The following is a 14,747-nucleotide window of genomic DNA, read 5'->3' as shown; positions in this document are numbered from 1 at the left end:
TTATAAGGGATACTTCAGAAGTAATACTACAGTCTTCTCACGTTTGTAGAAGCACTTTGAAGAGAATTTGGTACTTGGAATACTGTATTCTCTACAAGTTCATTTGCTTGGGGAGCTGTGTATTTAGGGCTTGCTCTGTTACTGAAGTCAGAGTATTTCCACTAACTATAGAGGGAGTAGAATTTGACCTAATTTCCCTAATGGAGTACAAGGGAGATATTTCTGAATCATCTTTTATGTATTCTAATCTTATTTAAAGTAGTTCAAAGATAAAGTAGGATGTAATGGCTAACTTCTGAAAGTAGGTGAGGGAAAATACTGAGAAATAATAAAATAGTATACTGTAGCGGGCAAACAATATGACTAAATGAAAATGCTGCAAGGGTTGACCAGGGTAAAATATGAATTTTTGCCCTTATAAATCCTGTTAAATTGAATCCAGCATTCTTCAATGGTCTTTTCATAAAAATATCCATTTGTAAAGAAATGTAGAGAAAAGTTCACTGTGTATTCATATAAGTGTGAATCCTACAGCGGTGACTTCTTTTTAAGACAACAGAATCTGTTCCATTTAGAGAAACCTCAAAAGATTCCTAAAATTCTTGTCCGTCTTTCAAGTTGCTTTATTTAACACAGAAAAGAAAGAGAAGTATGAGGTGTCCGTCACACCACCAAGAAAGGGGGTGTGAAGGTCTCTTTGAGCTATTTGTTGTTTTGACAGGAAAAGTTACAGAAATTAAAAAGAACTGAATGGGAAAGCTGGTGGTTCATATTTGGTCAGCTTAGTGCCCACCAACTCTTAAGAAGCTCTTTTTAGAAAATATTTTTGCTTTATGACTCGGCAAAAGTAAACAGCATTCAGTATTTTAAAAGACATCCTTTGATTTCCCTTCCCCTTCCTCACCTTTAATACTAAACCTGTTGGTAATGTGTTTGGAATGAATAAACTCATTTAGTCAAAATGGCATGGCTTCAACGCTATAAATTTTTTTGTAAGGCCCTGGCATCAATGCACTATTGTGATACTGATTTAATTTTCATGGGCTAGAAATGAAAAATCAGACTTTTTATTATTTATAAGCTTTTTAAGCAACTAGAAATCCAGCTCTTACTCTGAGTGCAAGAAGTTTTAAGAATTCTTACTGAAAATGAATCTGTGAAGCTATATATATGGTCTATATATACTTGGGACCTTCTGTGTAAGTGACAAGCAGGTTGGTTTCTAGTATACCAGAGATACTTTTTACAGCCATCTTAGGAAATACAAAGGTTCCTTGTGCTTCCTCAAACAAGCCTGGAAACTGGTGGGAGTTCTAGGTGCAGAAGGAATGCAGACCTGGGTCCACCAGTAATGGCAAAAGGAGTTTTCTTTGTGGACTGAACATTATTGCTCAATTGTAATTGCTTAGTAAACTTCCCTGAGGAGATGTGGATCTGTTTATAAAATGAAAACTGTTCAATGTATCTGATCACTCTTAACCCTGTATTAAAAGAAAAAAGAAATAAAAAAAGATATTTTAAACTAAAAAAGGATGAATCTCTTCTTAGAACCATCGGTGATATAAAGCACTTTTGCTCATAACTCATCAGTTCAATTTAAGGTTGAAACAGAATGTGAAACACTTAATTTTTTCTTTTACAGTGAAACAGTTTTGCATGTTAATTTTGGTCGAATAAAATGCTATTAACCTTCAAAAACAGGGTATATATATCTTTCTCAGATAAACATTCACAAAAATGATTAAATCAAAGGGAGATTTGACTGGATTCAGCTTGTGGTCCTAGCTGATATTTTTCTGAGTCCCAGGGATCAGCAGGTGAAATGGTCCTGTCTTCCCAGTATAGTGTAAAAGAGACTTGCATGCACGTATCTGTTTTACTACATAGTATAAAATATAGAACTTTAAAATTTATTTTGAAGGTAAAATAGTTATTTCAACCTCAGTAGCAGACATCTGACAGAAGAATGAGTGGTATTTGTTTTAAGTTCTCTAGAGCATGAATCTTTGCATTTAATTTAGAAGGAGACTTCACAAGGATCCCAGAAAGAACTATTCAGACTGCAGGAAGCTGTCTTTTTACTAGCTCTGCAGAAAGAAAACTTGCATATTTCTCAACCTCAATTTTGTGTATATCTAATGAATGTATGAATATAAGTACATATTGTATATACACAAAGGTTCAGTGCTTTTGGCTTGAAAGCACCTCTAGCTCTAGCACCTGTTATTGGAATGTCACTAGAAAGAAAAATTTTTGATGTAAATTTGTCTGGTGTTATGGCGTTTTGTGATTGCTGAAAAAAAAAAAGTGAAAATGTTGTTAGTACCAGTGGCAGTTGTAAAATGTAGTAAAGAAGTCATTATACTCAGTATTGCAGTTGTCTTGCCCAAAGTTATTTGGCCTCCTCAAAATAGGGCCCTTAATTCCAACAAGGTTGCAGCATAATAAAAGAGCCCTGACACTACTGCTGAACTGAAGTTATACCTAAAACATACTGGAACAATTATGTCTCTCCTGGATTTGTTTTGTACAGTGGTGAACAGTAGGGTTTCCATCTGCCAGCAAGATTAAGAAGTTGCTTTTCTCTGTAGAGCTCTCTGTTTCTTTTCAGAAGAAATCCTCCCAGCATTGGTTATTGTTATTCTGTATATTTGTTGCTAATATGGGGAAACTTGTTTTCAAATTTCAGTTTTTCACCCAGAGCTTGGGTGAAATATCAAGTGAAGGATGAAGCCTCTCTTTCTGAGGATGAAGTCTTGTGCAGTGATACAGATTTGCTCTTTGGATGGACCCAGTAAGACAGCAGCCACTTAAAAGGAATTAGGTGAACACTCATGCCTGTTGAAAAGGCTTATGACTGTACCACCCAGTAGTAAATACCAAGTTTACAGACTATAAATGTAAGGATTAATTGCTGACCCTGTTATTACAATAGTAATAGAATCTGACAGTACTTTTTTGTTTTGTTTTACTACATTATCACACATAAGGGGTTGTAAAAATCTTTGTAAATTCTAGGTCTGGGGCTTGACTGTATGTCAAAGTGGTAATGCATACAGTATGTGAAGTAGAAGTTATTTGGCAGAGCTAATCTTAGGGAAGAAAAGTGTTTACCACAAAGCAAGTTGAAAGGTAAATTATAAAATATGATTAAAAAATGAAGATTCTAATCCTGCTATGAATAAGACACTGGCAGCCTGAATATGAATTAATTGCAGTTATAAATCAAACCATGGTCACTTTGTTATAGTGTTACCATAACCTAAGTTTTATTCACTCTGTCTCCTGTGTGAGGATAAGTTATCAAGCATTCTTGGTAGAAGAAGATGGGGGAGGGGGGGAACATTTGAAGTTTTGCAACTTTCCTATCTATTTAAGTAGTTAAGCAGTAGTCTTGCTAGTGTCAGTAGGGTATAGAATTGGGACTGGTTTTCTTGTTTTACTATCAAAAGGAAGATAAAACATTTTGCTGTCAAAATCTTTGACATCAGTGAGAGTAATTTCTGAGTTGTATGGTTAATAAAAATCATTTAATTGTTTCTCTAGGGAATTAAATAGAGCTACTTTAAATGGCATCATTTGTAAACCTTGTCCTTAGCTGTGCTTTGCTTTTCCAAACATATTTCATTGCTTATAGTAATGTAAACACAAACTGACAATGGACATATGTTTGACATTTGAAAATTCATATTTGTTAAGAGATATTTCTGAAGTCTATTAGGATTATTTCCAAATAAGTAACTTTGTTTATTTGAAATGGTAATAGAAACAGGATACTCTGGCAATTTAATACTTGTTTCGCTGATTTTCACAGTTGGGAATACTGTCTCCACCATCTTTAAGAAACAAATTTCTTGAAAGTTTACCAGAGGCCTCAGCATAGTTAGACATTTGGGCTGCAGATCTGATATGTTCTGCTGTTGTGTGAAGTAGGAATAACTCCACAGAAGTATTGAGATGGATATTTTAACGTTGCAAATTGATGGATCAATAGAGGACTACACCAGATAAATTGGCTCAGTCCTTTGTAGCTAATAAATGAAACAATTTATGGAATCAGGATCAGGTCTTCAGTGTTCAATTGTAGCCTATCTTGCTGAACAAGTGATTCAGAAGTTTTGCTGATACAATCTTTCTGGTCTCAAAGAAGGTTTTCTTTTAAGCATTGAGAAATGTGTCATGCAAAATGAAATGACAACCTCAAAATCTAGGTTACACTCTAGAGTTGTGTAAAATATCAAAAGCCAGAAAGAACACTTCTTAATTTTTGCTGAGTACTTCAGCTAAAGTAAGCCTGCAGGTTAACCTCATTGAAGGTATGTAGGCAAGTTTCCCAATAGTCTTAATTTGGGGTTTGCTTATTTATTTATTGTAGGAGTATTGTAGATTGGTCTTTAAAAGGAGAGATAATGAGTTGGTGAGTATCAAAAATAAGTCCCACGTATGCATAGTCTGCTTTTATTTTCTTTGAAAGGCTAATATGCATTTAATATGCTTGCAGTATAGGAAGAGAATGAAAACTTTCCAAATAACTGATGTGGATGCAGAAGTTCTGAGCAGTTTTGCACAAGCCCTCTGTTGGCAAAACACTCAATTATAGGCCATGTAAAGCATTCCTGTATGCATCTGGATAATCTCTAGTTCTTGTAGGCACTCAGTATGAAAGCACCTTCCTCTAAATATACCACCAGCCAAAATCCCAATTAAATGATTCATTTTAAAGATAACATGCAAGAAAGCTTTTAATATGTAAAACAGCCTTTCATTGGAAAATATGTCTCTAGAAGAATACATATGGGCAATATACATTCAGTTAATCTCACAAATTTTTATTTGGCTATCTAAGGGGCAGACAGGGTGGAAGCTTGATTTTCACGAGCACTATGTAATTACTTCAGGAAGCTTCATGTTTGTACTTAGAAGATGCTCTGTGTCCCACATTTGTAGTCCACAAAACATAGTATGTAGTTTTGTAAAGTCCTTTGGTCAATGCCAATTAAAAGTATTGACACTGGGCACTGCAGATCTGATGCTTTTGGTGCTCGTTCCCAGAATGCAGTCTTGTTCTGCTGTTCTTTTCTGGGCTCTCAGCAGTGGGCAAGGAGATAGGCAGCTCTCAAACTGACAATCCTAAAAGCACTGAAGAAGTACAGATCTGTCCAGAGCTAGCTGGTAGGAAATGCTAAGGGCTGGAGAGTTTCTGATCCTCTGGTGCCTCGATGACAGGACTGCAAGGAATCATTGCTTGGGATAGACAGACTAGAGCCTGTGGTGAGAAGGCAATAGCATCCATTTCTTCTAAGAACTGGGGAGCTCATTGAAGCATCTTGCACATAATGTGCATTTGAATTCCTGCTTTTTGACATTTATTCCTATATTAGTGAATAACAAACGAAGAACACAGTAAATAAGTACAGAAAATAATTACCTGTATCTCTGTTTTTAAAAATTATCCCACCACAACTGCCCACAATGACAATAACTAAAATGTGCAGTGGTAAGAACAAGAATGAAAATATTCCCACTGTATTAGTAATGGTGCAAATTTCTAGTAATAGATGGGTCTTGCACTGTGTCCTAAAGATCAAAAGCCTAACAGTTCAGCAAATCCAGATTCTAACACTGCTAATGAAGACTTGTGTGTTGACCTTCTGGGAACACGGCAATAGTTCTTGTTCCCTATGTTCTAGTAAACTTAGGTCTACCTGGTAAACGAACCTGCTTGCTGTTGTTGTCAGAATCAGAAACTGGCCTAATAATTAGGGAAAAGGAACATGAACAGAGGAAAGTTATCAGGTTTCACAGAAAGATAACTGTTGAAACAGCTTGACAAATGGTAGCTTAAAACGAACAAACAACTACTATGTAGAAGAACTTTGACACAGTCTGTATTTAAGAATGTTTTTAAAAGAAAAATGTTTCTCCTTTTTTCTAGCCTGTCAGCTCTGTTCTGAGAGGTGAGCAGCAGAAACTGATTACTGGCCACCCCTTCATATGACTTTTTTTCTTGTTCATAAAAATACTTTCAGCTCTTACATTATTTAAGCTATTAGCCTCCTAATGAGTGTAAGTTAGAAACCATCATCATAGTAATTTTAATTTTGACTATATATAATGCATGGAGAGTCCTTAGAATGAACACTTAGAGTTATGAAGATACAAAATTTTAAGAAAAATCACTAACTGTAGGCTATTATGCCTTTAATAGGCAACATGGTTTCAAAACACTGAGGAGCAGCCAGTACCTTCTATTTAAATTCCTAAATATACACCTAGAAATCTAACCATAAATTAACCTATTTTGGAAGTCTTGCCCACAAATACAAGAAGGCCCTTCATCAGTACCCACCAAATATGCATACATGTATGTTAGCCTACCAGAGTATAATAGCTGCTACTTTTTAAATGCTTTCTCATAGTAAAATAAAACTGGACTAAATTTAAAAACACACTCCATTTAGAATGGAAGATGAATGTTTCAACACTCCTCGTTTTGCAGTGGTTCCATTGGAACAGATTGCTGGCAGAATGAAACGTATTTCCATGGAAAAATATGAAGTAGAGTAATAGTAATTTAGAAACGTTAGTCTTACTAATTTATCATGTAAAGTTCTTTGACTGGGGCAAATTAAGCTCTTTTCTATGCCAGGGTTGTATCTCACCTGTTATGAGTTACTGATTGTAATTCTTACAGGCTGTTTCTGGGGCAATCACAGATATATTTTCACTTTCACATTAATCAGAAGAAGGGCATTGGTGAAGAATAATGATAACTTAGAGGGAAAATCAATACTGCTTATTACATATGAAAAAGGAAAAGCCACCGTTATTGAAGCTATTAAAAGCATAGCAAACTCTTGCACACTCAGATTGCTAAGACTTATCTACGTGAAGTAAAGACTATTTTAAATGGAAATAAAGCAAACAGTATGTCCACCAGCATGCATCTGGGAGTATCTTGTAAATATAGGTGAATATAACCTTTAAATAGGGAAGGGTCATTATGCCTGGGCTATAAAATTAAGAGTTTTAAACCCAGGAGTTACCCAATCAAAATTTAAAAATAATAGTATTTCAACTTCTATGCTTCATTAGGCACTCAAACAGAAATACATTTTTTCTTTAGTCTAAATGATTGATCCCCTGAACAATTTCTTATGGGAATGAATTGTGTAGCCTGAAATTGCCACAACAGTCACTTTCCTGTCAGTCCCGGAGCATTTCTCTTTTAGGCCTGATGGCTAAGTCCTTCCTTCTGAAAGTACCTGAGCTGATTGTTTTCCTCTGCATATCCTATCTTGAAGAAAAGTCTCTCAAACAGTTCAGCCTAAAAGTCACCAACACCTTTAACTGCAGCTAAAAAATGACTTTCTGTACTGTTCATGGGCAAAGAACAGATGTCTTGTTTGGTATAGCCTATCTAGAAAGGTTCAGGGCTATATTCAGTCCTGACTGAAGCCCCCAAGTAGTTTTGCAGCCCATTCTGTTTAGAATTGAGGACAACTCCAGATGTGGAACTTGGTTACAGAGTTAATTAGCTGTCCATTCTGACTTTCTTGGTTATTTCTGAAGAAATAATTAAATTAACTCAGAAAAACAGCTCTCAATTCAAAGAATTACATCTTTCAATCTACATGTATTCCAAATCTTCTGAGGACCACTGCATGCATCTGTGGTAGGATCACTATAAATGTCTGATCTCATAAGATTTAAGACATGAAATACTAAGTGAGAAATCGGAGTGGTTCATGGAACTGACCTATAAATGGCTTCTCAATAGAGCTTTATGTAGGAAAGGATCATTAGAAAGTTAGAAATCTTTCTGATAACCAACTAACCTATATAGGTCAGAAAGAATTTCTGCAGAAGCATTATACAAGTATGCTGAGAATTTGTTTTTCTGCAAATAAAAAAATCTAGTAATAGAGTGTCCAGGTCATCTGCTATCAATGAAATTATTCCAACACAGAATTTGTCACAAATTAGTTGACAGCAACAGACTAAAATTACTAGTAAGATGCTGTGAGCGAAAGCTGATAAGCATGGTAAGAAACAGGAGCTGAAGCGTTTCATATGCTAAAGAGTAAATTGATACCAACAAGTGAGCTGCTTTGATTTGCACATGATTTGGGAGAGAATGTTTTACTTATGTGAACCACTACAGCTCTATTTGCAGTGCGTGTTAATAGCCTAACTTTTACATACCCATCATTTGCATTCATGTCATTCAATAGATTTATATATTGTATTAATATATTTATTATATTTGTATATGATTTGAGTAACCCTATATGAAAACTTATTTTGTTTTTGGATCGTTATTGCAGTTGATCAGTAGCTGAAAATTAAAACAAAACAAAAGGTCTGTTGTAAATCAAAACACTTTTATAACTGCAAAGGCATTAAAATAATAAACCCTACAACATGATTGTTCCTATTACCTAGAAAGGTAGTATGTTGTATAGATGTTACCCTTTTACCCAAAGTAGCTGCTGCTGGTGTAATTCCAGAGACACTTCTGCTACCAAAAGTGCTAGATGCACTTTTGATACATCTTTTTTTTGTGTGTTCTGTACAGTTTGCCTTTGAAGGGTCAGATGGGTTTTATAATAATGTAGAATTTGAATGGTGGCTGCTGGAGCAAACCCAATAAATTTTATTGCCTATCACCATGATCTCATTACAGAGTGAACACATACTTTATACACTAAGAAGATATGATTAAACACCACTCATTACGATCTGCCCTTGAGTTTAAAAATCCAAGCATTACGATCCAGATTGGCCAAGGCAAATTCTCTTGACTGACACAACTTGTCCCTGTTTTGCAACATGTATCCTTTGGCACATGTGGCACATATGAGGCATATGTGGTCTCCTACAAGAATTGTTATCATAGTGAGCTGTGGATGCGCTAAGCATTTATACTGAAAACTAAGGTCATCCCTTACAGAAGGAGGCTTGATGTGACATCTTGAATAAACATCATCAACACAGAATGTGTATCCAAAGGAGTTCAGTCTGCATTGATGTACAGCTTCTCAGTCCTTCATTCCCCTAATGTCATAATCTGCATTGTTATTATCCGGGAACCTTCTCAACAAGCAGTTTCCACCAAAAGAAAGGGAGAGCCATGTTATTGAATAAATACCAGCTAAGATTAATAGGGATGATATATTGTAGTTTTTATTTCCATTTAGAGGTTGTGGAATGGAATGAAATGAGAACCATATTTTTAACTGTGAATATATGATCAAAATGTAGTCTAGATTTTTACAAGCACTCTTTTGAGTCTATGATGACTATTTTTATTATTAAAGCATTGAAGATAATGCTCTGCCATAGGCTTTAAAATAAATGTGTCATTGTATGTATAGGAAGTCTAGGTTTGGAAGTGCTAACCAGAACTGGAAGTCAGGTTTTATGTACATTTTCCTCCTCTTCAAAAGCATGGAAAACACATGAGGTTTTCCTCATGTAATTCACCTTGAAAATCTGTTTTGACCTTGCAGTGTAAAAGTGTGATCTAGGATTCAGTTTATAACTACTTACTTTCATTAATTTCTGGATATTCCTTATTCATTTGGCAGGACCAGATCAGAATAAAATTACTGTGCTCTTGGTATTATTTACTGTTTTGCTTTATTTCCAGCAGAGAGATGCTGTCAGAGGTGGATTTTTCTTCTTCTTAAAATGCTCTTACACATATTTTGGTACCATTTAAATTGTCTTAGAAGTTCTTATGTTTTTGTCAATCTAGCATTGTCTTGCTGTGTTTTTCTTCCATATGAGGTAAAATAGGAACCTTGTGCATGAGAGATGGGGAGGGGAGCAAAGGATGATTAAATATGGCTAGTGTTTTATATTTAATATGAGATATGTGGGATCAAAGGTTCTCATCCATACCATTATAACTGAAAACTTCATTGAGTGAATAGATGTACTTAGTATTTATGCCACAGTAATGAGACCAGAATTTTGCTCTACAAATTGAAATATTGCAAGTTGTAAGTTATTTCAGGTCTTGAGGTATTACACAACTAGATTTTTCTTGTAGTTTTCTTTTGTACTTCTTTTCTTTCGTACTTTTTTTTTTTTTTTTTTTTTTTTTTGAAAAGCAGGAACTTACACTGGAGCTATCTGATTAACAGTTTGGCATAGTTGGCATACTGAAAGATGCTCGTACATGCAGGATCCTATCTCACATGCTTCTGCCTTCTAAGACTGATTTTTTTAAAGTATTCTCCTTTGTCATTGCAGAAAGCTCAGGCACTTTTAAACTCTTTTTCTCTGGCTACTACTGCATAGTCTGTTAGATGTGCAGCTTTCACTGCCACTCTGTTTGAACTCTGTTTTTTGAATCAAAAACGTAAGCTGTGGAGCTCCGTACTATGATATTTAATGTGAAAAATAATCTCTTGCAGTTGGTTATCCATCATGGAAACAGAGCAGAACAGCAGCTCACTTTTTGATTTCAGTCTGATCCTGGGGGGTTGGTTGGTGTGTCTCAAGGAGACAGGCTTCAGGCATCAGTTCAGCGTGGCCATGAACACCTGCATGAAGAGAATGACTTTCAGTGTCTGGATTTTGCATTTTGGAAAACTTACTATGGCATGCACAGTCTGTTTTACAAAACTGATATCTAGGATTCACAGGGAGAATTGACTGTAGTCCAAAGACTGGGGAACAGAGCTTTTTAAATAATGTTTATCTGTGGGTTATTTCTTTGCTATCTCAAATCTTAGTACAAAATGGATGAAAAAGTATTACATCGTATATCATTAATTTTCAATTTTCTTTACTCCTCTTCTGAAAAAACTATCCAGGGACATTAGACTAGGGAGTAATCTAGGTAAACTGTGTTGTGCACTGTGAGGAAGTTCTTGTGAGAGGCCCTATATCTGTCAATATCTAGGTTAAATTAACAGTGCCCCTTATAAATACAAACTATAACCCTAATTTGTGCATCATGCAAGTAGGCAAGTTGCATGGCCTTAGCATTGGTGCTGTTTCTTACCATTCCAATAAACTGTGTGGGAGAAGAATGCTTGAGAAGAGGCGGTTCCCAGGAAGAGCTGAAGCTCCCGGGTTACAGTGGGTTACAGTGACGCTGAGCACTGCAGAACCTCCAGAAACTGGCAGAGAGAACTCCCAGTCTCACTTGAGAGCTTCTAGCCTATGTTCTCCTTGACTGTGTGAGTTGTCTTCTTATCTCTTTACACTGGTCTTCTAAACAGGCCAGTTGTTGGCTGTGTGAAGTTTTCTCATCTTCCTTTACACTTCAAATAGGTTGCCTCTGAACAGTAGGATCTAAGCTCTACTGTTTTTCAAGACCTCTTTATTCTGACTGGATTCCTACATGTGTGTGAGCTTTGGGGCATATTAAGAGTAGCTGTGTCTGGTGTATTCTGTAGAAGCACTGTGCAGATGATCTGAACATGCACAGTGGGCTTATCATGAATCTTGAGACTAATGTCATGCCAACCTGGTCAGGGCTGTACCAGCTAGGTTGCCATAATTTCAGAAAATGCAGAAAAAAACTGAAATTCACCATCAAAATTTCTCCTAGGAAAGAGGATGCATCTGAAGAAGCCCAAAATTGTGGCAGCTTGGCCTGCAGCCTCCCACCTGAAATATGGGGCTGGTTGCACCATATCTGATGAGCCTCAAGCCAAGGATAGATAATAGCACACACAAGAATGATGCAAAAACACTTAGGAGGAAGGAGCACAAACTCAGAAATCCTGTTGTGTAGGTTATTATTTGAGACAGACTGATTATCTTTTTTGTTTAACTTTATATGCCTTGTCTATTCTATTTAGAAATGATGGTGAACTGACTCGTGCTTTTGCTATTAGTATTTCTTGACTCGCGGTTTGTGGAAATAAATGTCACCTACAGACTCTTAACAAATGTTCATTTTTGTTATTTGGAATTTGTGGTTTGAAGATTGCTCTTTTCTATTATTATTCTGTTTCTTGACTGGAAGACTTCTTAGCAGCAGAACTAGTGTGGAGTAATGAATAGTCTTGTTCAAGGGTGAATACCCTTCCAGTCAGCCAAGCAAGGAACAGCCATTATTCTAAAAAAATAATGAAGAAAAAGAATCTGGTACAAATTACAGAAAGAGCAAAGGAAAAAAGGAATGTACCAGTGGTTGACTTATACAGCAACTTGGAATTTTTACTGATATTTCCCGTGACTGGTTCTACATTACTTTACTGGTTCAAATTATTATAGGTACTGCAAAAATAGCCACAGTTACCAGAAAACCATGTGGCAATTTCTTCATCATGGTAGGAACTTCAGAATTGTGTGGTATGCCTGTAGAGAATACGTTATATTCTTCACAATTTTTCAGACAGTACTTAACAGAGAGGTAAGGCTAGTGCTTCTGAATTTGCACACTTCTGAAACTTTACTTTTGAAATGTGTGAACATACTGAATTTGTAGGATATATGGATCTTAAGTAACTGAGTTAATGCAGGTGTATACTACATCATTCTTTCAAAATGTATTAGCTTGTAATAAACCTCATTTGTATTTGATAGCATGATCTGATGAAAAATGGAAACAAGCTGTTGAATTATTAAAAAAAAAAAAAGCTCACAAGTATTATTTGTGATTATATTTTAAAACAGAAGAAGTTATGTCTAGTTATGTCATTCTAGGCAGATTAATAAAACCTCAGATTTTGTGTTTAAAGAATACACTTTTAGTGTCATTCAGTTAGGTTTAACTACAAAGTGGACTTCATCATATCACAGAATCACAGAATCACAGAATTTTCTAGGTTGGAAGAGACCTCGGCAATACCAGGAGAAAAATAGGTTGAGCTAATTAAACTTAAATTTGTTCTTACTTGTTATTGATACAGCACATAGTGCAATGATTTCAGAGATGCTACAGTGAGGAAAAAGCCAACACATCAACACTGGCCAGAACTGTACAAGTTGTCAAGAAATAGATACTGATGTATCCGTAATCAGACTATCACTTTGCCTATGTTTTCATACTCTTTTATTTGTTGTCTGCAAATAATCATCAAAATAATTGAATATTCACAACCATTTTTGGGCCTTAAGTTGGTATTTGCTGACCTACAAAGTTAATAATAGCAGAGAATAAATTAGCTATAGTTAATTGCAACAGTGCATTTCATAGATATGAAGAAAGGTCAGATTTCTGATATATATTACTCAGCTTTAAAAGCAAAAGTCATGTAAGACTTTCTTTCCAAATAGAGTCATTCTGAGTTTGCCAACATGAAAGCTGCAGAAAAGTCCTAGTCCTGCTTTGAATAGAAAGTTGGACTAGATGATGTCATGAGGTCCCTTCCAACTTGAATTTTCCACAGTTCCATGTTTAATCACTCTTATGAGCTAAAATAATACAGGCTATCCAATTTATTTGTGTTGGAATGTTTAGTAACTACTACTTACATTTTGTATTTTTATCGAATCAGGTTTGTTCATCACAAAGAATTGTAGGATGGCATGAAAGGCTGCTTAGAGCACAAGGTGACTCTGAGTAACACACTCTACTTCACTGTGTTAGTAAAATAGAGGTTTGAAGATAAACAAAAACTATCATGTCTCTTCAAGGGCTAGCTAGGTAGCACAGGTCTTTCTTTTACTAAATTCCTAAGTAGAGATCTGATGAGTGGCTCAATTATATTAGAATACTAGAAGAAATCAGCCATCCCACTAACGTACTTTCTTTAGACATTAAAAACCTTCCCTCTGCATATCTGCTTGTCAAATAAACTCTGATTCTTCTAACTACATCCCTTTTCTGGTGCTACTGAAGGTGGAAGGGAAGTAATTCCCCAAACTTGGACCAGTCTATGATCCAGTCCATTCACTTCTTGCAGGCAAATAAGGTAACTTTTTCTTTTACTAACTGGAAGAGAATAGCAGTTAGTTTCTTCCTTATCACTTTCTGTTGAGAAAGGAGTCATATGTAATCAGAATACATTCTAATGTTATCAATAGTAGTTTCTGATAGCAGATTGCTAGTAGTTGAAAGCTTCTGAAACTTTTGTGCTAACTTTTTAAATCAATTACACTTTTTGTAAGTCACTCAGTAAAAGAATCTGTTGTAAGATCCAGTCACCAAGTTTCCTTCCATTTGTGCAACTGTGATTTTCAAAGAGCATTCAAAAATCTGACCATAGCATTTACATTAGATGAGAAGAATTCTTACATATTTAGAAATGAGTAATCCTGCTAAAACAATATTCTGGTTTAGGAGTAGCCTGCAATAAATCAAACCAAGATGCAACTATGCAACTACTCTTATGGTTACACATACACTTTTGCAATGAAATTCATTTTCTTCCTAGACTCTGCATATTGTAGAAATGTGAGAAGATGCAAGATGAGTAATTCTTTTTTTTTTTTTTTCTTTGTCAGCTGAACCAGTTGATGTACTGAAAGCATTAGAATTTCACAATATGCCAGAAGGAGTATCAAGAACAACAGGATTTTGCACAAACAGAAGGGATTCAAAAGGATCAGATGTTGCCTACAGAGTTTCAAAAACTGCACAGCTCAGTGCCCCAACAAAGCAGCTGTACCCAGGTAAGATTGTCAGAAAGCTATTACTTTGGTGAATTATCTTACTGCCTGTGCTACAGTATCTAAAGCACAGCATGTAGTCTGTCATAAGTACCACAAAGCACCTCTGTTATCCCTAAAAGTGGGCCTGCATACGAATGACAGGATGTTCTCTTAATCCACTGGAT

At 35.7% G+C, this 14,747-nt stretch overlaps 1 protein-coding gene across 3 annotated transcripts in view; it reads left to right on the top strand.

Annotated features, from left to right (window-relative positions):
- COL11A1 (collagen type XI alpha 1 chain) overlaps nucleotides 1-14,747 on the top strand; it is a 144,951-nt gene that overhangs the window by 1,487 nt on the left and 128,717 nt on the right. For all 3 annotated transcript variants that reach the window (XM_084528624.1, XM_084528623.1, XM_084528622.1), the window contains exon 2: nucleotides 14,416-14,583. In XM_084528624.1, coding sequence (XP_084384750.1) covers nucleotides 14,416-14,583 — 168 coding nt within the window. The remainder of the gene's footprint in view (nucleotides 1-14,415; nucleotides 14,584-14,747) is intronic.

The sequence above is a fragment of the Aythya ferina genome, assembly GCF_964211825.1.
Source record: "Aythya ferina genome assembly, chromosome: 8".
Classification (NCBI taxonomy): domain Eukaryota; kingdom Metazoa; phylum Chordata; class Aves; order Anseriformes; family Anatidae; genus Aythya; species Aythya ferina.
The sequence above is the reverse complement of the archived record's forward strand: the minus strand, read 5'-3'. Positions and strand labels throughout refer to the sequence as shown.